The following is a 27,342-nucleotide window of genomic DNA, read 5'->3' as shown; positions in this document are numbered from 1 at the left end:
TTTTCAATATTACATCTGCCTATGCGAGAAGACAGATCTAATTTATTTCGATGTCTACCACCAATAGTTTGTCATATTCACTGGATATCCCTTTCATTTTTAATTCAAAACATAATTGAATTCTTTAACTAACTGGTTCATACTAGCTTTGCTACCTTAAATTAATAACTTACACTAAAAATACAAATCGCTGAACAAAGCAGCCTTTATTTTGGGATGTGAAACTCAAAGATTTCATTTCATTTCAATAATAAAATACTATGATTCCTTCATTTACAAGTCACTCAGAATATACATCACCTAACTACAAAATGCCGCCTGTCTAGTCAAATTTAAATTTTAAGAATTGTCAACAAATGTAAAAGTAGGTCAATGTATACAAGTTTCTAACTACTAGCATGATACCTTCACATGTGCAAGTAACTTTCTAACTGCACTCTCGTTTGATTTAATTTTATTTTGTAGAAGAAATTTAATCAATGGAAATGCAAAACACTAGCATTCATAACGATACCTGCACACAGGGCGAACCCCGTGGGGTTAGGAGATATATCTCGAACGAGAGAATGTATCTCCCTTTCCTCAGGTTAAAGAAAAACATGGTAACGTCCGTAAATAATATTGGATTTTAACACAATATGATTTGTGTGTTGATTTATGTTTTCACATAATCCCCACTCCTGCAGTTCAAGTCAATCAAATACCAGAACTCACTCACACTTTCTAAAGATTTAAATAAAAATTGTATGAAACTTTCGTAAAAAGTAGAACTTTATCGAATGGTTGTCTATTTTCTTCTGAGAACTTCCCTCAATTCCTTGCAGTTGTAAGGGGTCACTTCACAATTTTATATAACATAATATTTTGAATATTTATTAAACACATTCAGATTTTTATAGAATATCGTGTTTGTTCGTTGGGGATTAGAGACTTACTGCTATAGTACGAAATCAGTGAGAGAGAGGATCGCTTGCTTTAGTGGACAGTATGACTAAAGTATTAATGTAAGGTAAACTCAACTTATCTCCACCCAAATATACACACATCACCCCTGTATTAGTATTCAAGGTACGGGACTGCAACAGTCCTAGATGTATGAACACCCGGACCTACATGCATAAGAAAGACCTGTTCATTTCATGTCTGAACGTGTCCGCCCCACTAGCAGTTCCGATTTCTGCCGGGCGCTAGTATACGGCTATAACTAGAAAGTTATGTTCTGCAACTGACGTATTTTTTATTGGCTTTGACAGGTGCTATCACTTCTTGTATATTACAGAAAATGGCCTATTCTTATGTTCCTTGCTGTAGAAGAACCATGAGAAAAGACAGGAAAGTTTCGTTTCATGAACTCTTTTATGATATATATAAAGAACGAATGATTCAAACTATTACGTGACACGAAAGTTTCGTTTCATGAACTCTTTTATGATATAGATAAAGAACGAATGATTCAAACTATTACGTGACAAGATCGTGGTCATATTAAACATCGGCAACCGTCTGATCAATGATCATAGTGTAGTTTGTGGTAGGCATTTTTGACAAGATGATAGGACCGATTGTAAAGGGAAACTACTAAAAATTAGAAACTGTTTTATCATGTTTAATAATGATATTAGTTACATGCAAGAGAAAAACTAAGTTCCCTGGAAGACCTTTGAAAAGAAATGTTACACACATACACACGAGAGAGAGAGAGAGAGAGAGAGAGAGAAAACCTGAACCACACTACTGCCATTAATATCCAAATCAAGTTAGTAATAGCGTAACTCAAAATTCTAATGAGCCACATATTCATAGGTAGTGTTTTAATCCAATCTTTCGCTTTCGAGGGGGAGAGTCAAGATTTGGGAAGAAGCCATATTTATCTATATTATCATATATAGCCTAGCCAACAGCATTAAATTTTGAAGAATTCTATAACTTCGTTGGAGCTTCACTGGCAACGTATATGATTAAAAAGTATATATATATATCGCTCCCAGAGGTTTCGGTTTAGCCAGGACAGTTTTGGAATCTGTCGTCCCCTTTCCAAAATTGTTCAAAATTCCAAATGTGGCCGTTTTTAGCTAAAAGACAAGTTAATATCACTCGTGCTATATTTGAAAAATCCCGCTTTCATTAGCCATCAATACTTAATAGGAATAACCTATTCTCTGTCGCTCACTTCTATTGACATTATCTATTACATAATTAATTCTGATATTTTGGCATAAAGCAACTACCTAACTATGAATATACTGTAAATTTTCGTAGGGTGGCCCGGTTTTTTAGTATAAAAATCTGGTAGCCTTGCATATGTAATCAATGGGTTGCAAGCGTGAATAAACATTAGCGACCCTTGTACTTAAATCTAAACGAAATCCTTCTTCCAAACGCGTTACTCGTACGGTAACAAGTAGAGTAAAAATATTAAGAACCACGGTAAAAGAACAAAGATAAAGTGTAACGAACTTATAACTATTAAATATTGAAAGTTTAAGTATCGAGCACTAGAATCTGCAGTACAGAAAGGTGATATTAAAGCATTTTTTTTCTTATAGTATACTTACAAGCATTCGGTCAAATTAAACATATGTCGAGTGAGCTTAGTATTCGGTATTACATCCAGTGCTAAAAAAAAAAAAAAAAAATCCTCGTTCACTTATGACTATGTTCGTGACGTACTATTGCTTACTATCCCCAGCAGATCTATTAAACGTTGTGGAGACCCGTCCCAAAGAAAATTATGTGGATTTCATATCGCACTGAGTACTAGAATTAGGTAAGTCTAAATTATTAGCAGTCAATAAGACAATTAATTATTGATGATATGGTTATTCGACCACAATTTTGGAAAAGAAAACTTAATTGTTGATTATAAAAACCTTGCTACAGACGAGGACCGCACAAAGAAGTTGTACGGTGTACTTTTAAGAAAATTTCTCAGACCATACATGAGTACATACTGTTGAACAGTATGAACACTTCAAGTGTAATCTTCGTACAAAGTTAGTATCAAGGGAAGTTCCCAAATTATAAAAACTAAGTAATGTGTACTGTAGATATTGGACTTGATATTAAGACAATCAAAATGTTTATGAGCTATATAATCTATTTGGTCTAGGAATTAATTCGTGCGGTTTTACAAAAGATGGCGTAACTAGCTTATTGTCCCATAGTTTCGTTGATCCAAACATGCGTTGAAAACTACTGTCATTGAGCATCTTGTTTAGTATATGTCAGTTGCTTGAAGCGGAAACAACAACATTTTTTCTTCAACTGAAAATGGCGCATTTTGTGCCTGATAAAGTGTTTTTGCGGGGAGTTATTCTTCATTGCTTTAACATGAAGAAAAGTGCTACCGCAAGTCATCATATTTTAGTGGAAGTGTTTGGTGACCATGCTCTAGCTGAGCGAACGTGTCAGAAGTGGTTTGCACGGTTTAAAGGTGGTGATTTCAGCTTGGAAGACCAAAAGCAATTTGGACAGCCAAAAGAATTTGAAGATGAAGAATTGAGAGCATTGCTTGATCAGGATTCGTGTCAAACGCAGGACGAACTTGCAGAAGCATTTGGAGTTGAGCAAACAACAGTTTCCAAACGTCTCAAAGCCATAGGAATGATTCAAAAGATGTCTTATTGGGTTTCACATGAATTGAAAAGAAAGACGTTGAAAGAAGAAAAACCGTTTGCGAATTGCTGCTTCAAAGACAGAAAAGGAAGGGATTTTTGCATCGAATTGTAACTGGTGATGAGAAGTGGATTCATTACGAGAATCCTAAACGAAAAAAGGCCTGGGTGAAGCAAGGTGAACCAGGTCCTTCACAACCGAAACGAGATATTCATTGTGCAAAGGTTATGCTGTATATATGGTGGGATTTGAAACGTGTGGTGTACTATGAACTTCTGAAACTTGGTGAAACTATTAATGGACACCGCTATCGACAACAATTAATGCGTTTGGAGCAAGCTCTGGCCTGAAAACGACCAGAATGGAATAACAGGCATAATAAACTTATTTATCAAGATGATAACGCTCGACCACATGTCGCAAAACCGGTCAAAACCTATTTGGAAAATGTCGGATGGAAAGTGTTACTCCACCCGCGATATTCACCAGACACTGCTCCGTCTGACTACTACTTGATCGATTGCATGAATAACGATTTGATTGGACAGCGGTTCACTTCTTCAGAAAATATCGAAAAATGGATCTTTGATTAGATTGCGTCAAAAGATGAGGAATTCTTTCGACACGGAATCCGTAAATTGCCTGAAAGATGGGAGAAAGTAGTGGCTAGCGATGGACAATATTTTTGTTAACGTATTCATTTACTTTGTTTTTGAAATAAAGCTTCAATTTTTATTAAAAACCGCACGAATTAATTCCTAGACCAAATATAACATACGGAAGAAAACGTATCAGTAAAAAATAAATAAATAAATAAATAAATAAAATAAAATAAATAAAAATAAAAACAGCGTAGGAGTTCTTCGTATTAGCATTAGTGTAAACTTTCTTATCGCTTTGTTAGTACAAAGTCCTGTTAACATGTTAGCATCTACTCCGTATTATAAGTATATCGTAAACGCTCTTCGAAGATTTAGAGGGAAAATTGAGAATCAATAGATTGTATTTATCTCTTTACTACGTTATAATACAGGAACGAACGTTTCATTTATGCGGACACAAGGGAACTAGGTGTGGCCACGTAAGAAAAGAGTAGTTTTTTTCAAATTTATGTAGGTCTAGATCAACACTTAGCCGTATGCATAAATAAATTACTTCAGGCAAATTAGACCAGGACAAATACTCTTAATTTGAAGTCATTCATTAAAGAGAACGTGTGCAAACTTTTCAATGGTTACTACAATTGTATAAGAGTATACACACTTCTATTGAAGATGCATAAAGCACATATCGAAATATTGGTTTTGTTACGTATCTTCTTTCAACAATGATCTACTCAATTCTTAAAACGTAATTGCACCAATGAAACTTAAGAATTATCACTTGGACTCATGGTGAGGTGAATATGAAGTGATGATGCTCTTTTCAATCACTATATTAACTTTTACAATGACAAATAACATTAGGCTGTTAATGTATTTATTTCTAGATAGTGTACAACTTACAATAAAAGAACGCATTTACAATATCAAGTTCACAATTCGAAACAATAAAAGTACTGCCATTAGTAAAATATTACGATCATGATACTTCAATAATTCCCACATTCATCGATTTCAGAATCACCATCAGTAATCTGTCTTTCGATAAATTCGTAAGTGTCCCAGTGATTTACCTGTATTCCTGTTCCATTGAACACACACAACATAACCATTGATTTGGTATAGTTCAGATCAGGTAGTAACTGAAAAAACAGACAGAAAGAAAAAGAAATTATTCGTTTGAATTCTGTAGCATAATCGTTATTCTTATACGATACAGTTACTACAACGTATAGACACATAAATCCTCTCAGTCCCACTAATAGGCTCGTAAGAGGAATTTTCAGAGTAACATGGCAAACTAATGGATAAGGAAATACATTGTATAAATGGAGTTCAGTAGTGTCCACATAATATTGTTCACGTCGTCACGAATGTACAGTGGGCCACAGAAATTCTTGATGTACAAAGTCCGCGAGATAGGCAACCCAACTAACGTCTGCTCCAAGATTAAGAGTCTGTATCACCCCTCTCTGTAAAATGCGAAATAGAGGTTATCTCCTTTCATCCTTGAAGCCAATTCACACAACCAATCTTCATCAAAATTTGAGGAGAGCAAGTTGAAGGTTGAATGAAGGGTGGTCTTGATACATTTTGCTAATTTATTGTTTATTTCTGCTATTATTATTATCCTAAAGTTGTCAATTTTTCGAACATTACAAACGTGAAAATAGAAGTAAATTCATGAATTTTGATCAAGACCACCACAGAAGTAGTCTTCATGTGTAAAGTTCAAGCACAAGAAACATAATTATTTAATTCGTATATTCATAAACACGAAAGGAGCGAAGTACTTTATTCAAAATTATTATGTCATTCGTTTTCCGTCTGTGATCAGCAAAGTGAAATCCATCTCCCCCTCTGGTATGGTCAAGCTTCCCCACTCTCCTCACCCCGTGAAGAACAGAGGAACCTTGCCTTTTCGTGAAGACCTTGGAAGCACACAGGAAGCAGGAGGGGGTGGATAACTCTGCAGGAGGGTGAGTGGCTCAAAGGCAATAAACCAAAGGACAAAACAAATGTCAATCGTTCGGTACCAGTCCTATGGTGGAGGAAAATGTTGAGATGGAACTAAATCAGGTTTAAAGAAGTTTTGATGTTTCAAACTCGAGCGTGATATAGGGAGGAGCCGGGGCAAGGGAGAATGTCCCCCTCAGATTTCAATATGACTGAGTTATATATATATATATATATATATATATATATATATATATATATATATATATATACAGTGGCGGATCCAGGATATGATCAAGGGAGGGGCTAAGCCATAGTTTGCCGCTTTATCCAGTGTAAAACAGGATTGAAGTCCATTTTATTCAGTGTATACCTGAGGGTCAAGGGAAGGGGGCTATAGCCCCCCTTGGATCCGCCCTTATATATATATATATATTGTATGTAATTATTCACACGATTTGTATTTTCTTTTACTGGATATAAAGCAGCTAGAATACTATACATAAAACTTCTATTATCGTTATTTTGAATATTTAAAACACATTTTGTGGATAAAATCCATTGAGGCAATTTTACATAAGTTTTCTCTTTATGGCTCTTCAATAACGCATTGATATTTTTTATAAGACAATAATGACTGTTGCAATTTTCTTCACAATACAGTAAACCAATATGTTTACCTACAGCTGTGTTTTCGCTTATATGTAACGGGAAAATAGTTTCATGTTCATAGTTAATGCCATATATATTAATGGAAATTTGTTCCTTAGGAAATACGGAATTATACATATGTTCAAATTTGCTTATGTGTGCTATTTCGACTGGAAATTGTATATTGGTTTTTTCAAATAATGGTAATAAAGTATTACTATATTGTATGTAATTATTCACACGATTTGGATGTTCTTTTACTGGATGCAACGCAGCTAGAATGCAGTACATAAAACATCTATTATCATTATTTTGAATATTTAAAACACATTTCTTTTTGGATAAAATCCATTGAGGTAATTTTATAAAAGAAGAAGCGGAAAGCGGATCATATTTACTGATTTTAATTTCTAAGTGATGGTTTGGTTCAGAACATAAAGACCACCCTGATTTCTTAATTGCCCTATTTTCTTGTTCAACTAAAATTTTATTAAATAGTTTTTCAATTATAGAATTCAAATCTGTACTCGGCAAAATAATTTCGTTACCACTATTTACAAAGAATCTACATGTTTCTAAATCTACTGGTTTTACAAAAGTTGTACCCAAAGAAAAATTTACTTTAAACGATGTCTTAGTTTGTTCTTGTTGTAATATATCTAAACAGTCTTTTCTTTTATTCTTTAAAAAACATCCACTATCCTCATTTAATTCAGTATCACATTTTAAAATAATTTTTTTAAAATTATTATTAAATAGAGTATCAGAATTAATAGTATTTGATTTAACCTTTTTTGTTGCCATTTTTTTTTAAACTAACTCCTCAAAGTTACTATAATAATTTTGAACTGAGTTTTTATAATATAATATTAATAGTATTATTATAAAATGTCTTACTTACAAAAGAAAACAAAACCACACTATTAATAAACCACACTAATAATATAAACGCACACACACAAAAAATATCTGAACTTTACGCTTCACACGGTAAACATGAAGTGATTACAAAAAAACATGTCGGTCAGTCTTTTATACCTGTCTGACAGTATTACGTCATGTTGCGCAATAGTATGAGTCATCCTCGGGAATTCCCCTTTTTTTTACCTTTGTGATTGATTACATTACGTTCAGGGATTCCTATCGTTGAATGACAAGTTATTGTCTGTTAAAGAGAAAAGTAGGTCAATGTTTTTTCAAATCCGGATAAATAACGTAATGAGAATTATCTACATATGGCGGAAGTTATTATGTAATTGATAACAAAACACGGAAGTTTCGCATTCTTTAAATAATCATCTCTGCTATGTTCAAATATAGGTTAAAACAAGTTCACTCCTTAAAAGAATCTTTGCTATAGGGTTCGAATGTATTATCTGTTATGTTCAAATAAGGGTTGAAAAAATGAGAACGAGTACACCCTCCCTCCGTAGCTATGTATTATCTGTTGTGCTGTGTGTTCATAGTCTCAGTGTATTCTCTGTTATGTTAAAATAAGGGTTGGAAAATATACCATACTCTAAATAAGGGTGGAACAAGTCTTATGTATTTGCTGTGTGTTCACCTCTGCCATGTTTCGTAGTCTCTGTCATGTTGAAATAGGGGTTGGAAACGAGTTCACCCTAAAAATGGACTATGCTCAAATAAGGGTGGAAAAATAGGCCCACTGCTATGTTACATTAAAACGAGTACACCCTCCCTCCGTAGCTATGTATTATCTGTTGTGCTGTGTGTTCATAGTCTCAGTGTATTCTCTGCTATGTTAAAATAAGGGTTGGAAAAGGGAACGAGTTCACCCTGCTATGTTACGTATTCTTATGTCATTTCTGTTATGTTAAAATAGGGGTTCAAAAATATGCTCATAAAAGAGAACGAGTTCACCCCTAAAAATGGAGGCCTGCTATGTTAAAATAAGCCATGCTCTTTTATTAGCTGTGCTATGTGCTATGTTAAAATAGGGGTTGGAAAAGGGAACGAGTACACCCTTGAAATGTTACGTATTATCTGATCTTCTGTGTGTTCGTAAGGGTTGGAGAATGAATACACCCTTGCTATGTTAAGTATTATCTGTTCATAGTCTCAGTGTACTTTCTGCTATGTTAAAATAAGGGTACACACCCCTTCTATGTTTCATATTCTTATCTGTTATCTGCTCTGCTGTATGTTACGTAGTGTTATGTGTTCGTAGGGGTTGAAAATGGAGGATGTTGTGTGTTACGTAGTCTCAGTGTAATTTCTGAAATAAACCATGTTCTTTTATTAGCTGTGCTATCTGCTATGTTAAAATAGGAGTTGAAAAATATGCTCATAAAAGAGAATGAATACACCCCTTCTATGTTTCATATTCTTATCTGTTATCTGTTCTGCTGTATGTTCGTTATGTTACGTAGTCTGATGTTCTGCTGTTTGTTCATAGGGGTTGGAAAATATGCTCATAAAAGGGAATGAGTTCACCCCCTAAAATGGAGGTCGTAAAAGAGAACGAGGTCACCCCCTAAAATGGAGGTCATAAAAGGGAACGAATTCACCCCTAAAATGGAGGTCGTAAAAGACCGTGGGCTCACGGTGCATGGTGGTCATTTTCCCAGTGGCTTGTGAGTTGGCTAAAACTGATCCAGGTCTGATCCAGATCGATCCATTTTCTACTACTTCGGTGTACGGAAAACTCGGTGTGGGGAATGTTCGGTGTAAAGAAAGATTCGTTGGTAGACCGTAGGATTTATTAAAAACTCAACTTTGAGGATAAATGAGCGTATTAGTTTTAAGTTCAAACTTTGTGTAGAACGTACTTTTACTGTCTACTATACCAAATTTTGAAAAATTGTGATCGTGAAATAATTTGAATTCTAGATTTCGACGGATTTTAACATTTCATGGCCCTTACATGACGAGAACTTTTTTTTTAATGTCCGTTCTTGTGACAGCGAAGCGACCATCGATACGAATCGAAATTTTATTTAAAACTTAAGTTTTTATGCTGTTTTGGAAGATGTTTCCTAGAATTTTCTACTTCCAAAAAAAAAAAAAAAAAAATGTAGGTTACTAGAAGGGTAAAGTTGAAAATTGTAGTTTTTTTTAAAATGTTCTGACGATTTTATATCTATTTTATAAATAAATATTTAAATCTAAATGCTTCAAAAACGACATAGATTATTTATGTTGCTCAAAGGTGTAAAAATAAAGGCCTCAACTAAAGTATCTACGCCTGATTGAAGGAGAAGTCAATAAGGAGTCAATAGGGTTGCAGTACTTGTTTACCTTAACTTAAGGCAAACAAACTAAAGTGTCTGATTGGAGGAGAATTCAACTATTTGTACAACTGTTATCTGATAAAACCATCCTGCTTTATATTGCCCTTTCCACTAAGACTTTCTTGATCAATATATTTTTTGCATCTTACATATGTATATGCAGATGTTCAAAACTTACGGATTCATTTGGCTCTAGAATTTCTAACTGAAGTCCGGTTTACTTGCGGTTTATTGCAAATCATCAAGGAAGGATGGGAGATTTATGGGATTATGTTTACTGGTTTAAATTCATCCGGGGTAATATCGAGCAGGCCGTAAGAAAAACAGCAAATATTCGCCATTGTACGTTACAGTTCGAATGAAATATTGGATATTTGAAGCGAAATTGAAGAATACAAATTAAGTGTTAGTTAAATGAAATGAAATCTTTAAGTTTTACGTCCCACGGATATGCCGGTTAGGCTAAAGGAGTCGGTGATGATGAGAATTGAGTGAAATGATGGAATGAAGAAAGTGGGAGGAAACGTGAGAACCCCGAGAAAACCCAAGAGCACGGTGTGTGTCCACCACAAAGTCCACACGGCGCGATCTGGGATCGAACCAGGGACCCCAAGCATCGGAGGTGAACGCTCTACCATTGAGCCACCACGCCTCCCAAAATTAAGTGTTAGTGGTAACACACATAAATCACATGTTGAATAGCCGGTTTCTCGCTACAAATGACAGAGGGATTTCTTGGGTGACTTAAAAGAGTCGGTAACTGACATCTTCCACAACATCCGCCAGCGAGGTCCGATGCTTCCCTGCCTTACTCCGAAGCGATCCCGTTTCCTGCAATTTATTCACTAGCGACCATATTATATTCCTGTTTGGGACAGAACGTAAGGCAAAGTTGCGTGTAACTACCCTTTGCGTAGCAACAACAGATCCCGGTCTCCAAAATCTTTTTAACGATAAAATCACTTTGTTCCAAAGAGTACATTATTGCAACTGTGTCCTGATCATATTGGTACAGTAGCACAGCATAATTCTCAATACAACGGCCCAGTTTCCTGTTTCTTATTGGCCGTCGCGAGGTTGCCATCTAACTAAAAAACTCAAATCTCCACACCGCACCTCACCTAATTCCAATTCGGTACAGTGGCGAATATTTGCTGCTTTTCTAAAGGCGTGGCCGATATTACCCCAAATGAATTTAAACCAGTAAGCATAGTTCCATAAATCTTCCAACGTTCCTTGATCATTTGCCATAAACCGCATGAAAATCGGACTTCAGTTAGAAATTCTAGACCCAAATGAAATCCATGAGTTTTAAAAGAATCACCTTGTATATGTTCTATGATGTACTATATAGGAAAGGTGTTTTTAGTTGTTCCTATAACTATTCTCTGAACTTGTAATTGTTTTATTTCTGACAAAAATGTCAGCTTCATTGTGTGATGAAAAGTAGTTTATAGTAATATCCAGCAAAAGACATGCAAGAGGTATTGGACTCAAGGCAGAAAAATAAATTTGCTTTTCTTGAAATAGGTAATAACATTTTATTCGTTACATTATATGGTTTTCGTTTTCACAATATGAAATGTCGTAAATTGTTGTAAGTGGTAATATTCAATATGTATTACACCGAATCTACCGTACACCAAAATTTCCCCACACCGAGTTTTCCGTACCCCGAATTTTCTGTACTCCGAGTTTTCTTACACCGAATTTTCCTACACCGAATTTTCCTAGACCCGTTGAAAAAATAAATGTCGGCTAGGCTAAAGGAGACGGTGATGATGAGAAATGAATGAAATGGTGGAATGAAGAAAGTGGGAGGAAACGGGAGAACCACGAGAAACCCACGCACACGGTGTTTTTCCACTACAAAGATCACTTGAAGTGAGCTGGGATCGAACCAAGGACTCCATGCACCAGAAGTGAACGCTATACCACTGAACCACCGCGGCCTATTATACTGTTATACATAACCAGAGGTACAGTTTATTGGATTGTGTTGGAGAGTTTGGGGGGAAGGGGATCTAAAGTGTCCCGTATTCCCATAAAGAAAACATGGTAGGTTTATTAGTATAAACTTTATACTATGTACAGTGTGTGAATTTGACAAATTTAAGATTTTTTTTTTTTTTTTTTTTTTTAAATAGTAAAATGTCAAAGGGAAGTAGATTTTGATACCAGAGTGAATATGCTTTGTATTGTGTAACCGTGTATGCTTTGTGTGTGAATAAACCTTTCGCTTTGAAACAAAAGGTGATCATATTAATATAGAGAACAAGAATAGCTTATTTCAGTTCTGTTTTGCTGTAAGACTTTCTATTTACAGGGCTTTTCGAGTAGGGAAAACTGAACAAAAGTGTGTTTTGGGAATGGTATTATCAGTTCCTTTCATAACGGGGGACGACATCAGTTCCTTTCTTGTACTCACAGGAACTTCTCGCCATGCTCGTATCTTTATTTTCCGTAGACGTTTAGGTCTGACAAATGTCAACAAACTACGAAGTATGTCCCCATCTGGGGCGGCGCCGCTAAGTCTATTCTTATTACGGAATCTTACCAGGGGAGGAATTAGAATTGGCCCAAATAGCTTTTTTCCCCACGATGTTTTGCGGTACTGTATAACGTTCAGGGGTATTTCGAGAGTCTTTGAACGGCTCTATGATACAGGCTCTTAATTACGTCTGGTAGAGTAGCTAGAACAGCAGCATGAACTGTTGCCCCCAACTGTTAAAAGAACAAATCGTAAAGTGTGTTTTTGTGCAGGAGTGAAGAGAAACGCTGGCTGACGAAATCAGGAAAGGGAGTCTTTGGATACTTGTACTCACAGTAAACAGCACAATACCAGAAAAAATATAGGGACCCCAGAGGCACCGATAAGTAGATAACAGACAGGGGACTTAAATAATCTTATAATTAACTCAAGTGAGGGATTATAAACAAGTTAACTTACTTCAAATGACTATACATATATGCTCATCAAATAATAATACGGATAGATTATGCAGTGTATGCAGTACGATATTTTAAGTAAACACAAAGACTTGCGCTGAGTTTTGAAACTATTAACAATAGTACTACATGCAAAGCAATTAAAATATGAATCGATCATTCAGGGAAAACAGCCTCCAATGAAAATTTTGGGGGTCTAACAGGGCCTGAGCTCCTTGGTTCTGGACCCACTGATTGATACGTAATACTATTTCAAAAGAAGAACTTGTCCGATTTCATTATTCGTTAAGTGACTTTTGAAAATGCTAAATATTGGTACGCAGTAATTTAATTGTAAATATTAAAAATGCAAAATTCGATAACTCTCAAACGAGTTGGAGAACTTATCATAATAAGCGTATTTCCCCTTAGGTTGCAAATATAACTGAAGGTTCCTAATTTGTATAATATTTGTGAAAATTTACACATTGAGACACAAGGAGAAAAGGGGAGAATATAGTGTCAATTAACAACAATTTTAAAATGCACGAAATTAACGGATAATATCAAATATAGAACCATTAACAGAATTAACTCTGTAATTCGTTTTCTCCATTCATTTTTTCCTTTATTTTCAGGATTACATCACTGAATTTCTCCACTGAAGATTATCTTTGCTTAGCAGCATCCAACTGGTGCTCAGCCTTGTAAATGAAACATTTTGAAAAGACTAAAGAGAGCGGGGGGAATCGAACCCGGGTCTGGAAATTGACAAATCACAACGCTAACCATTCATTTAAAGCGTTACTTACTCTGACTCGCCTAAATAAAGAGTATTTTCTGTTCGCTGAAAACAGTAGCTTGTTTATAGTCAAATTGATTGCCAAACGACAGGAATATGGAATATGTCGAGTCCCTACATTGGCTCACTATGGGAAAGTAAATGGAAATGTTCAATATTACAGGAATAATACAAGCAAGTGGAATTATGCCTGTTCAAATACTTTTATACGAACATAGAGAATGAAACTAATCAATATTTCAGCTTATTGGGTTGATTATGTTGCCAACCTGGTACAAAGTGTTATGTTTTCAAATAGCAGTAGACGTCCACACTTTAGCCTATGATTGCTGACATCAAAACATTACTAAATATGAGGCACTGTCTTCCGAAGTTTGTGTAGCATAAATGAAAGCTGCGTCCAAATCATTATCACCACCACCCGGCGGGAGTTCACGTGGTTCGGTTTTTACGTTAATCAATACGTCCACGTATCATATAGTCCTGCTGTTGAAAGGGACGTTAAACTCCAAATCAACTCAAGTCATTAAGAACATAGTTCTGACTTAAATATCAACTTGAAAACATACGTCCAAAATGAAAATTATTCATCCTCCTGGTATATATATATATATATATATATATATATATATATATATATATATATATATATATATATATATATATATATATATATATAAAGATAGAGAGAGAGAGAGAGAGAGAGAGAGAGGAGGGAGCAGAATAAATATGGTTGTATTTTTCATAGGGCCGCGGTGGATTAGTGGTAGAGCTTTCACCTCTGGTGCATGGGGTCCTTGGTTCGATCCCAGCTTGCACAAAGTGAGATTTGTGGTGGAGAAACACCGTGTGTGTGGGGGTTTTTATCAGGGTTCCCGTTTCTTCTCACTTTCTTCGTTCCACAATTTTCATTCATTCCTCATCATCACCGTCTCCTTTGCCTAGCTGACATATGCATGGGACATCTAACTTAAAAGATTTAATTTAATTTCATTGAAAAAATTGGTATAATTCATAATCTGCATCTATATAAACCAACTTGAAAAATCATACAGATGTATAATGCTTAAAATTGAATTAAATCGCAATTTCAGTAATCTGCAATATCTTAGGTTTCTCATTTACTTACATCAAATATTTAGTTATTTTATACTTTACAGCAAGAAACATAAAATGAAATCTTTAGTTTTACCTACCACGCTTATGCCGGTTAGTCTAAAGGAGACAGTGATGATGAGAAATGAATGAAATGGTGGAATGAAGAAAGTGTGAGGAAACGGGAGAACCCCGAGAAAACCCACGAGCACGGTGTTTGTCCACCACAAAGTCGATATTAGCTGCTATATAAGATAAAATTATCTATACCTTTGGTGTGGGAGGCCCTGGTTCGATTCCAGCGGGAGTTCATGTGGTTCGGATTCTATGTTAATCAGTAGGTCCCGTCTCATAGCCTCGCTGCTGAAAAGGACGTTAACTCAAATTCGACTCAACTAAACAATTATCTATACATTGAATTTAATTAGGAAATCGGTATTGTTATCATAAGAGCAAGTTTATGAAAATGAAATGTATAATAATGGTTGCGTATAAAATAGAGTTTGGGTAATGTTGTAATCCTAACTAGGTTTGCAATAGTGGACAGTTCAAACTGTCAATCCCATCATTCTAATTATTTCACTTCAATGTCCATGTTCCAAAGTTGTGCCCGAAATGCATTGATATACCAGCAAAAGCAAGCAAATAGTCGCTGCTCAGACGGTGAAGTCATGGACTACTAACGAAGTCATGGACTCCGTGTACGAATCTCGCTGCGGTCATAATTGTTCATAGTCGGGATTCATTTGCTAGGAAGCATATTTTTACTTTGCTGAAACATTTAAATCTCTTCTATTTCTAACAGTAGCTTCTATTCCTATCAATATGCAGTTGGTTGCTCAAACAGCTCATAAAAAAAGTATTTATTATTTGCTAATAGCCAGAATCAACTCCTTATTTCGATATATGTTGTTTGATTTAAAGTGAGCACCTGAGCACTGCACAACTTTGTTCCACTTTCCTTCAGGAAATTTTTACACGTTAGCAGACATTATTGTACTGACCTTGTAAACGCCTCTAGGCATAAGACAAAATCAAAATGTTAACACACTGTTCTGTGAATATTAGCTCAGCAGAGGTTTCGATTTATGTTTACTTGCTATGTTTCTGCTCCCTTTAGAAACGAGAGCTGTTTGTCGTATAAAGAAATTAATTCGTTCCATTACTTTTTTTAACGTTCATCCACTAAAGCTAAATAATTATCTGTTTTACAGAAGAAAAAAACAATATGTAAATTTTTACTTTCCTGTTTAAAATTTAATACTTTTCCCGTGCTATATGCTAATCAGTGCTTTCTATATGATACATGTATTCATGAAAATGGTCATTACTTGATACGTACTCAGTTGGTCTTCCATTCCCGGCGGGAGTTCATGTGGTTCGGATTCCACGTTAATAGGGATGTGCACGAGTCGAGACATGTCTCGAATCTTGACTCGACTCGAATTCGAGTCGAGACACACTTTGTAAAATTCGAGACGAGTCGAGACAAACATATTTCTCGACTCGAATTTTCGAGTCGAGACAGCTGGCAAAAATCTCGACTCGACTCGAATGTCTCGAAAATTTTCTATAATTTTTAATGTTATTTTGAAGAAAGTACTCACTCAGAAACACTCGGCACGAGAATTTCGGAAACTGCAGGACTTGTTAGGTGTTTGAGGAGTGCTGTGGTGACTGTCTTCAACAAGTGGCGAAACCAAGGGGAAAAGACGTCCAAATGTCAAGGGGTTGGGCGCCCCCACCTCATTACAGACATCGGACGTCGTAGGCTGGGCAGACTGATAAAACAGGACACGCAGCGAACTGTGTCGGAACTAAGATCAGAGTTTAATGCTGAGCAAAGTACAAGTGTGTCTGAACTAGTGTTGTCAAATTTCACGAAATTTTGAACCTGTTTTAAAAAAATCGTATTTTTCGATTTCTTTCCGGAAAAAATGGAAAAACTGAAAAAATAAAAATGTTTGTATTAGATTAATTTTAGTAGTAATGATATCTCTTTTTTTTAAACACGTGAAAAATGTAAGTTCAAAAATTTCAATACTGCGAATATTAAAAAATAGCACTCGAAAATAAAACTATTCCAATTATTATCTATATATTAAAATACTAGATTTACGCGTATATGTTTCTCCTCACAGAAAAGTTTATATGTTTGTTTCCAATCCTTTCAACAGTGAGATCTCGGACCCACAAGTGCTAGAAACGTGGCGTTTTCATTTGTCGATTCCAAATTTTGTGTAAATTGTCCAGTTCTAATTGAATATTAAAAAAAACATGGCCATTAGTTCTTTATTACATTTTTAGGGGTACATTAGAAGTACTGAAATTTTTGAAAAAGTGAAGCATCATACCATACGAGTTATATATTCCAACAACACATAGTTGTATATCGGGGTTGTATACCTGCCAGGCTTTGTTTCATGACCAAATGATAATGAAAACGAAGGATAACCATTTCTCCAGTCTAAGATTATTCTTCATTGTTTGGAGAGGTTCATTTTACCAATAAATACCGTATATCACTGACATAAATAATTGGCGTGTAATTTATTTACTTATTAAATAATGCATGCAAATGCATGCATACACAATATGGGCATTCAGTAAATGGATACTTGAAAATTTGAATTCAATTATCTATACAAGCCGGCTACGAGTCTTGTTTTGGGCACGAACCCTTTCCTCCTACCAAGTTTACAATTAGGATTGAGCTTCTTACCGAATGTGTAGCCTACCGAAGGACCACACAGATGTTATCGAAACTATTGTGCTATAGTTTCTTTGTATGCTTTGGCAGAAACTTCTGTAGATGTCAAAGCCCGCCAGTGAAGCCGTATCTAGCATCTTGGTGCTAGATCTAAAATAATTCACTCCCATTTAGTATCTAGCATCTTGACTTTAGCATATTGACAAAATCTAGCATTATTTCATTCTTTCCTCTGGAGAACAGAAAAAGAACGAAAATTTAGATGTCTCACTGACCGTTGGGAATTATTTAGTTGAAGCGATGGTTGGAGTAATAAAACCAGTTAGTAATTCCGCTGTTGTATTGTTGAATTCACAGAAATGTTCAAAAATAAGCAAAACGTGACTCTGCACAAGATGTTTACTTACCCATAGTTTTATTATTGTCAACTGCACCCTGAGTGTTAGGTTTTCTGGCATGTTTCTGTCCCTTCTCACTTTACAACTTGAGAGGGGAGGGTGTACAACTTAAGGTAGTAATACACCACTAAAAGAAATGCTTCAGTGCTGCGTCGCAAGCTGCATGTTTTGTATATATTTCTTGAAATGTTATCCATTCATAAAATATAAATTTCCCCTTCCTCCCCTGATTCTCTTTCCAATACAGAGAACCGACTCTTTAAATGAAGAAACAACCCTGAACCCTCCCGAAAATGCTAAAATGAACGATGCGTACAAATAACAAATCTCTGGATGAGTCAAATAATGCAGATACATGAGATGATGATGACGAAGGTAACAGTGGTTGATGCAGCGCAGTCCGCCACATGTAAATAGATTTGAAGTGTTCATATTTGTGTATGTACGTGTGTATGTGCTTGTTTCTGATTATTTATATGTGCGTGTCTCTTGTAATTGTTATATTAATATCCACTGGATTAAGTGAAAGTATAAAATGGATTTGATGACTGCCAAATTGACGTCATCTTGGTAAGTCATTATTTTCTAATATTTAGTAATATTAAATTAGATTATAGTTTAGCGTCGTTTTCAGGAGCTAAGCTCTACAAGACGTGAACGTACAGTTTAACCTCGGATTTGAAACACATGAGCTCCGACCATGAATCAAACCTTGTTCGAGAAAGGCGCATACGCTAACCACATAGCAACGGGGAGCTCAACATTTAGTAATATGTATATTAAGTTGTAAAATTATATTCGTTTAATTTTCACTAATATAATCTTCACAATGTAAAGCCGTCGCTTGGCACATTATCTTGTTTAAAAACAAAAATCCTATCTCTTATGTTTTCGTCTCGGGGTTGGACTGCGGGATGATATAAATCCAAAAGAGATGTTTTTATTATATTTTGTACAGTAGATCTGCTCCTTCATAATCTCCGTGTTTGATAAGAATGAACCTACTTGGCTCACGAAAATGTATACGTAATATACCAAACCATGCACATTAAATGCCAGACTAATATAGCAAACATTGAAGATGCCCCCAACAAAATTTACTTCGGCAAATGTCTGGAGGTACACAATTTCGCAACTCAGTGGATACGATGCGGATATATTCAAAGTCTACTGATTTACCCATCAAATTTAAATCTTATAAAAATATTCTCAGTGAATACTAACCTGAGGATAACTATTTTTTAAATTCAATCGCTACAGGAGTTTTTTTTGGTTCACCAGGTCTCTGTAATCGTCCGTCACGAAAACTGAAGTTTCTACAAGTGTTTCCCCAGGCTGTTAACAAAGCAGATTTTTTGAGAAAGGAGTCCTCCAGGAGCATTATTTAGGGGGCAATTCCTGCCTTTGTAGTATACATATATAGATATAGATAGATATAAATATAGATATACTGTATATATATAAGTAGGAGCGGGTCTTTAAAATTAGTTCGGAAAAATAATATGAAAATCTGGCATAATTTGCAAGAATCTATCTAATCTAATATAAATAAAATAAAGAGTTTGTGTGTTTGTCTGTCTGTCTATCTGTGTGGCGCCTGGGGACCAGACGAGTGGACCGAGAGTTACCAAATTTTGGTTAGGGGTACCTTGGCCTAGGCCCCAGATCAAGACTCAGCGTATTTTTAAATTTCGAACCGGGGGGTCTCAGGGGGACGTTTACAAGACATGCCTGGAGTCTAGGCTGACAGCTACCAAATTTTGGTCACGGGTACCTTGGTCCAGGCCCTAGGCCAAGACGAATCTTTTTTTTAAATTCGAACCAGGGGGCGTTTACAGGGACATGTAAAAGTGGTAGAAAATTGCCGACATTACTGTCGAATTCATAGTTTTCGCGGACGCTGAAATCAATGGTGAAACTCTGATCGCATTAACTTCCAAATTCACCCTATTCGGGACGGGGAGCACCGGGTTGGGGGCGGATACCGAGAAAAGTAAAAGTAATCCAAAATGACCTATATTAATGTCAAATCCATAGTTTTCGCAGTCGCTGAAATCAATGTGACAATTCCATTAGCGATGACTTGCAAACTCAGCTACAATTGTATGCGGACCGGGAGTCAGTGGGTGGGATACCGAGAGATGTAAAAATAATCCAAAATGATCGATATTAGTGTCAATTAGATAGTTTTCGAGGTTGCTGGGATCAATGGTGACACTTCCATTAGCGATGACTTGCAAACTCAGCTACAATTGGATGTGGGCCGGGAGTCAGAGGGGGGGGCGGTACCGAGACATGTAAAAGTAATCCAAAATGACCGATATTAGTGTCTATTCCATAGTTTTCGCAGTCGCTGAAATCAATAGTGGCACTTTCATTAGTGATCACTTGCAAATTCAGCTACCATTGCAGACGGGCCTGGAGTGAGCGGGGGGGGGATGGATACAGAAACATGTAAAATTAATACAAAATGACCGATATTAGTGTCAAATCCATAGTTTTCGCGATCGCTGGGATCAATGGTGGCACTTTCATTAGTGATCACTTGCAAATTCAGCAACCATTGTATGCGGACCGGGAGTCAGCCGGGGAAGGGAATACCGAGAGATGTAAAAGTAATCCAAAATGACCGATATTAGTGTCAATTTCATAGTTTTTGCAGTCGCTGAGATCAATGGTGACACTTCCACCAGGCACGTAGCCAGGATTTCGTGAAGGGGGGCGGGGGTCCGTGACATGAAATGCTGTGGTCATCACACCAGGGGCTCGATCATTCTAAACAATTTTACTGGAACATATATTGGTTCGTTTAGCCAGGATTTCATAACGGGGGGGGGGGGGGTGAAATAAAATTCTAAAGGCCCAGGAGATCGATCAATCTAAACTACTTTACTATCAACATATATTGGTTTCTGAAGACATATTGGTAAGTATTTTAATAAACTATGAAGAAATCTAGAGTTTTAAAAAAAACGTATTGAAAAAGATTATACAATATTTACATCCTTCCTCTGTTTATTCAAATATGACAATTTTCCTTTCATTATGACCTCAACTATTATCAAAAGTACATATTCACTATTATAAAAAGTACATACTCAATAATGTCTTGTAAAAATTTTGCAATATCTGCGTTCCTTTCTCTGTTGAATCAAATGTTAACAGAACTTTCTTTCCACATATATTTTTGTTTTTATTATTCCGCCAACTACTGTCTGTTTCAAATGACAGGTTAAAGGAGCAATAGAAAATTGTTTTTGAAATAACATGTTCGATATTGCAAGGATGCGATGACGAAAAAGTATGATAAAAAAATGTCCACTCTGTTACACAACAGCACTATGCTTTCGGAAGCTTGAAATCTCCCTGACTAGTAGCAGAAATTCTGAGAATTCCGCAACTTTTCTAGAAATTTCAAATTCCCTGACTCATCCAGGATATATCGCTCACCTCGCAACCATGTATTGCAAGTAATACAAATTTCCTCATAAGAAAGAGTAACCAAAAGCTTCCTGTAGTTTATTTTTAACGCTGATCCTTCTTTTCCTCATTTCATTTTCTTTCATCCCTCCCTATTTTTTTCATTTCTGGTCTCGAAGGGGGGGGGGGGTCCGGACCCCCAGGACCCCACCTTGGCTATGTGCCTGCTTCCCCTAGCGATGATTTGCAAATTCAGCTACCATTGTATGCGGGGCGGGTATCAGCCGGGGAGGGGTATACCGAGAGATGTAAAAATAATCCAAAATGACCGATATTAGTATCAAATCCATAGTTTTTGCGATCGCTGAGATCAATAGTGACACTTTCATTAGTGATCACTTGCAAATTCAGCTACCATTGTATGCTCGCCGGGAGTCAGCAAAGGGAGGGATACCGAGACATGTAAAAGTAATCCAAAATAATCGATATTAGTGTCAGATCCATAGTTTTCGCGGTCGCCGAAATGAGGGTAATACTTCCACAGGCGTTGACTTCCAAATGAAGGGTAAGGGGAAAAAACAAGGAATGTCCATGTGCGTGCTTTGTCCTATCTGTTGGTGACTCTTGGTACTATTTGACTGTATATGCCATGCATGCGTAGATGTAGAAATATCCATGTAAAAAGGGGCAAAAAATTTGACTAACCCTATTCTTTTACGCTGTTTTCAATATTAAAACGCCGTTTTCTCGAAAATGCAATTTTGTGACATTCCTTCTTTTTTCCCCTTACTCTTCAAATACTGCCCACATGAGAAGAATGCGTATATTCAGCTAATATATACTGTATATATATATATATATATATATATATATATATATATATTGCACGTAGGCCTATGGTATACTGGTGAAAAATTAGGGGTTCAGATGAAAACTCATGTAAAACTTCTTATTAATAATGTCACAACACTGTATCTTGTCCAGTTCAGATTAAAATCGACTAGCATGAAGGCACAGCGTGAAAACGAACCGTTTGAAACATCTATGCACGTGATCGGTGACGTGGCGGTACCAGAGATCATTTTGTAGTGTAGCGCTACCAACACATTCCAGCTCCAGGATACCTTTTTTCTCATTGTGTTTAGTGCGTCACAAATCCACGTAGTGAAATTGCGCAAGAACGTGATTTGCCAGAATCGCTGGTATGGCGAGCTGTCGGCAGGTTGGGAGCTGGTCAGTCAAAGCGGGAGATGGCACATGCCATAGGAGTGACACAAAGTGCGATTTGCCGATTGTGGAATCGATATCAAACAACTGTAACTGTTCGAAGAAGACAAGGACAGAGCCGTCCACTAGCAACCAAAGCCAGAAACGATCGTTATCTCTTGTTAAGAGCCCGTCGAAACCGGCGTCAGAATGCAACTCTGCTCCCTCGAACCTTCCGAACAGCAACAGGACGCACAATATCCACTCAAACGGCCCGCAATCGCCTTCGAGAAAATGGCCTCTAGGCACGTAGGCCTATGGTATGTTCCATTAACTGCACAACACCGTGTTGATCGAAGAGCGTAGGCGGAGGAACATAGTGGGTGGGGACGCAATGAATGGGGCAATGTTTTGTTCTCTGACGAGTCTCGATTCAGCGTGGAGCCTGATAATCGACGTGTTTTCATCTGGAGAGAGTGTGGAACACGACACAATCCCATGTTTGTGCGAGAAAGATCCTAGTATCATGGTGGTGGACTGATGGTGTGGGCAGGAATCTGCATTGGTAGGCGTACTGATCTCTACATCATCCGAAATGGCTGTTTGACGGCTCTCAGGTATAGGAATAAGATCCTGAAAACTCTTGTTCTCCCTTATGCTGGTGCCATTGGTGATTCGTCCCTTTTCATTTATGAAAGTGCTCGTCCTCACAGAGCTAAGTTAGTGGATAAGATGCTGGAAGCTGAGGGTATCACTCGGATGAAGTGGCCAGCATGCTCTCCGGATCTCACCCCAATTGAGCATGTCTGGGACATGCTTGGCAGACAAATTGCCGCAAGGCGAGTACCTCCAACAACCATTCCAGAGCTGAAAGTCGCTCTTCTGGATGAGTGTCACAACATCCCCCAAGAACTCATCGATAATCTGATTGAATCCATGCCACGCAGGTGCGAGGCTGTGTTGGCTATTCGAAGTGATCATATGACATATTAAGGAACAATCAGTGTTGTTGCCTTGCCTGTTTATGAGCAGTTCGAGAGGTGTACACATAACCGTCTTGTTTCATGAGCCACGTGAACAAGGTTTTGCGTGTCCCAACACCAGTATGTGCACCATTTTTCTAGTGTATCTTAAAGCATTCCTTCTTGTATGATATATATGAGTCAAACACAAGCTTATCCATACACTATCTTAAGGTCTTGTGTGATATTTCAGCTGATCCCCTAATTTTTTAGCATTATATACAGTATATATCAGAGATGGGCATTTTTGCTAACCCTCACTCACCCTCACCCTCAATTGACTCCCTCACCCTCACCCTCAGTTGGCTCCCTCACAGTCACCCTCAGCCACCCTCACCCTCAGTCGACACCACCCTCACTCACCCTCACCCTCAATCGACACCGTCACCCTCACCCTCAGCCACCCTCACCCTCAATCGACTCCTTCACCCTCACCCTCAATCGACACCGTCACCCTCACCCTCAGTTGACTCTTTCACCCTCACCCTCAATTGACACCTTCACCCTCATCCTCAGACACCCTCACCCTCAATCGACTCCCTTACCCTCACCCTCAGACACCCTCGCCCTCAATCGACTCCCTTACCCTCACCCTCAGCCACCATCACCCTCAATCGACTCTCTCAGACACGCCCTCAGCCACCCTCACCCTCAATCGACTTCCTCACCCTCAGCCACCCTGTATCAACTCCCTCACACTCACAGTTTCTTTCATGTACTAAATAAACAATAAGTAAGGGTTAATATGACTCTCATTCAAGTGATTGAAATTTATATTACGTAGATATACGTTATATCTACGGTATAATATTATTTATATTTCATATACTTGTATATATATAATAAATGGCCATTTTGCACTGGGATCGCTCGCGCTCGGGTTCACCAAGGTAAGAAAGAATATCAAAGGGTCGCAGACATTAGCTCACCGGCAATAAGCTCACCGGGCATAAGCTCACCTTTGTTAATGCAAAAGCGGACAAAAGCTCTCCGGACATAAGCTCATCACTAATAATATAATTATATTATAATATTATAAGATAATTAATGCAATAAAGAATACAATAATGATAATTAAATACATTTATAGGTTAACTAATTTAATTGCAAAGGAAAATAAACCTGAATAAAATTTAAAAAAGCACCTGAAAAATGACAAACAGAAAATATGACAAAAATGAAAACCAGATTTTGAATGTTAACATGAAGTAGATTTTGAATATTAAAATATAAATTGAAAACGGATTTGGACAAACAAAAGAATACTACTTCCTTTTACTGAAGAAAGTAATCCAACCCCCTCCCCTATGCTGAAACTCTCGGTGCAGGAAATTTTGCAGCACAGAAATATTGGTAAACGAAATTTTGGTGAAAGCCTCTCTCCTTGTTTTTTTTTTTTTTTTTACTATGGCTGAAATCAACTCAGAAATATTTCATTTTCCTTTAGAAAAAAATGAAATGAAATATTTTAAGTTTTACGTCCCACGATTATGCCGGTTAGGCTAAAGAAGACGGATGAATAACGAATGAAATGGTGGAATGAAGAAAGTGGGAGAACCCCGAGGATACCCACGCACAAGGTAGTTGTCCACCACAAGGTTTACTTGGCGGGGACTGAGATGTAACCCGGGATCCAAGCACCAGAGGTGAAAGCTCTACCACTGAGCTACCGCTCTCCCCCTTTAGAAAAACGTATGATGGGTATGAAGAGGTATTAAAATATAGACTTTGACTAGTAATAGACCTAATTCAGTAGAAAATAGAGCTATTAATGCTATATATCAGATATCAGAATAAAATAATAAGAATGTTGCAGGGTTTAATGTGTTAAACGTGGGTAGGCTTTGAGGAACTTGCAATAAAATGCTCCAGATATTTAAATCTGGGCTTTGACTACTAGTAGGCCTACCTTCTCAATAGGAAGTAGGCTATATTACTAACGTCATATAGGAGTTATTAGACATCAGAATAAAATATTACGAATGTTGCAGAGTTCAAGTCTTAAGGCTGTTATTATACTTGCAGACCAATGCTCATCAAATAAATCTCTTTCTTATTTTATTTATTAAGAACAAAACAAGAACTTATTAACCAAAATAAAAACCTTTGTTAGTAAATTAGAAAGAGATATCTTTGAGTGTTAGGACGTTTGCACACGGCAACGATAATATCGGTGGAAGCCCCGATAATATCGGTGTCGGTGTCGGCGTACTTTGCACACGTCGCCGACAATATCGGTGGAAGCCCCGACAATATCGGTGTCGGCGATAGTTTGCACACGTGGCCGATAATGTCGGCGATGAGACTAGTATTGGACAGGACGTGAAAGAGAGAAGATGAGTCCAGCTATCAACAAGAGATATCTTCTTGCCTTGTTGTATTTACGACGTAGAAACAGGAAATGTAGATCGCGAAAGCTTTGGGTTCATCCATTATTGACTGTGCGTTATGTAGAAGGTGCTTTTTATACACTATATGAGAAATTACGCGAAGACGATGCAAAATTTTTTAATTACTATCGCATGTCCACACAAACTTTTGATTTTTTAATAGAAAGAATTGGAAACCATATTCAACGCCAGCATACAGAAATGAGACCCTGTATTCCACCCATAGAAATGTTGGCAGTTGCAATAAGGTAAGTCTATTATTATTATTATTATTAATTATTATTATTATTATTATTATTATTATTATTATTATTAAAAAGATTTTAAAATATTCAAGAGTGGGTATACGTTATGGCAATAATTTCTAGAATATCACTTTCAATGGAAAAGAACGTTTTTTCCCGTCGACGGGCTTTAACTCTGACGAACAATTATACAAAAAAGTGTTTTATCCAGTCAGGAATTCCGCCAGACCCCCCCGATAGGGGGTGTCACCCCTAAACTTTGAGTAACACCCTCCAAACTTCTGCCTTGATCCGAGCCTGAATAGGCGATTTTTCACAATTATTTCATGTTTTGTACGAAGAAGTCCTATTTGAATATAGAACTTTCAAACGATTGAAAGAATAAGTTTCTTCAAGGGATTTCTAATGAAACTTTCCTGTGAAGAATATAAATCCATTATATTTCCTAATTTGTCAGCTCTGGCAACAAAACGTGTGCTTGTTCCAATCGGTACCGCTTCAGTCGAGAGATCATCTTCAACAATGAATAGAATTTTAACTTCAGAACGGTGCCGGCTCCCCCAGAGCACGTTAATAATTTGAAGGTGTCCTTGGAAGAACCTTGTTTACTGATGTTTGAAGTGAAAATAAAAGTGTTGAGGCTGATTTTGAAAATTTTATAGGTTGTGCACAGGCCCATCCGCCCGTATCCACGGGGGTCTAGGGGGGCGGCCCCCCTAAACTTTTGCTGCCCCTCCTAAAATTTTCACGGTAGGGTTGCAAATGACCTATAATATGGTGATGAACTATAATATGGTTGGATCGGGCCATCCCTAACTTCTGCCTCTTCCCCCCTACATTTTTGGGCTGGCTACCGGCCTGGTTGTGCATACGGGAAATGGTTCAGAAGTCCTATACGAGTGACATCGGTTCAGTTGGACCATGAGTGAATCAAAATAAATGAACTTGCGTTTCAAAGAACATTAAAGAACTTGGAACAGTGATTTTCAATATTTGTAAGACTGCGCCACGGTTCACAAATATGCTTGTAAATATATTTCCAATACTTTTT

The 27,342-nt window shown here is 37.0% G+C and overlaps 1 protein-coding gene across 6 annotated transcripts in view; it reads right to left on the bottom strand.

Moving 5' to 3' along the window:
- Positions 1–5,077: 5,077 nt before the first annotated feature.
- The window catches only part of LOC145678409 (structural maintenance of chromosomes protein 5-like), a 1,106,524-nt gene continuing 1,084,259 nt past the window's right edge, over positions 5,078–27,342 (bottom strand). For all 6 annotated transcript variants that reach the window (XM_081748525.1, XM_081748529.1, XM_081748531.1 and 3 more), the window contains one exon: positions 5,078–5,359. In XM_081748525.1, the coding sequence (XP_081604651.1) occupies positions 5,207–5,359 (153 nt within the window). In that variant the 3' untranslated portion in view covers positions 5,078–5,206. The remainder of the gene's footprint in view (positions 5,360–27,342) is intronic.

The sequence above is a fragment of the Thermobia domestica genome, chromosome 2, assembly GCF_964235325.1.
Source record: "Thermobia domestica chromosome 2, izTheDome1.hap1.1, whole genome shotgun sequence".
NCBI classification, from domain to species: Eukaryota; Metazoa; Arthropoda; class Insecta; order Zygentoma; family Lepismatidae; genus Thermobia; species Thermobia domestica.
Note: the sequence above shows the minus strand (reverse complement) of the source record. Positions and strands in the feature narration are given on the sequence as shown.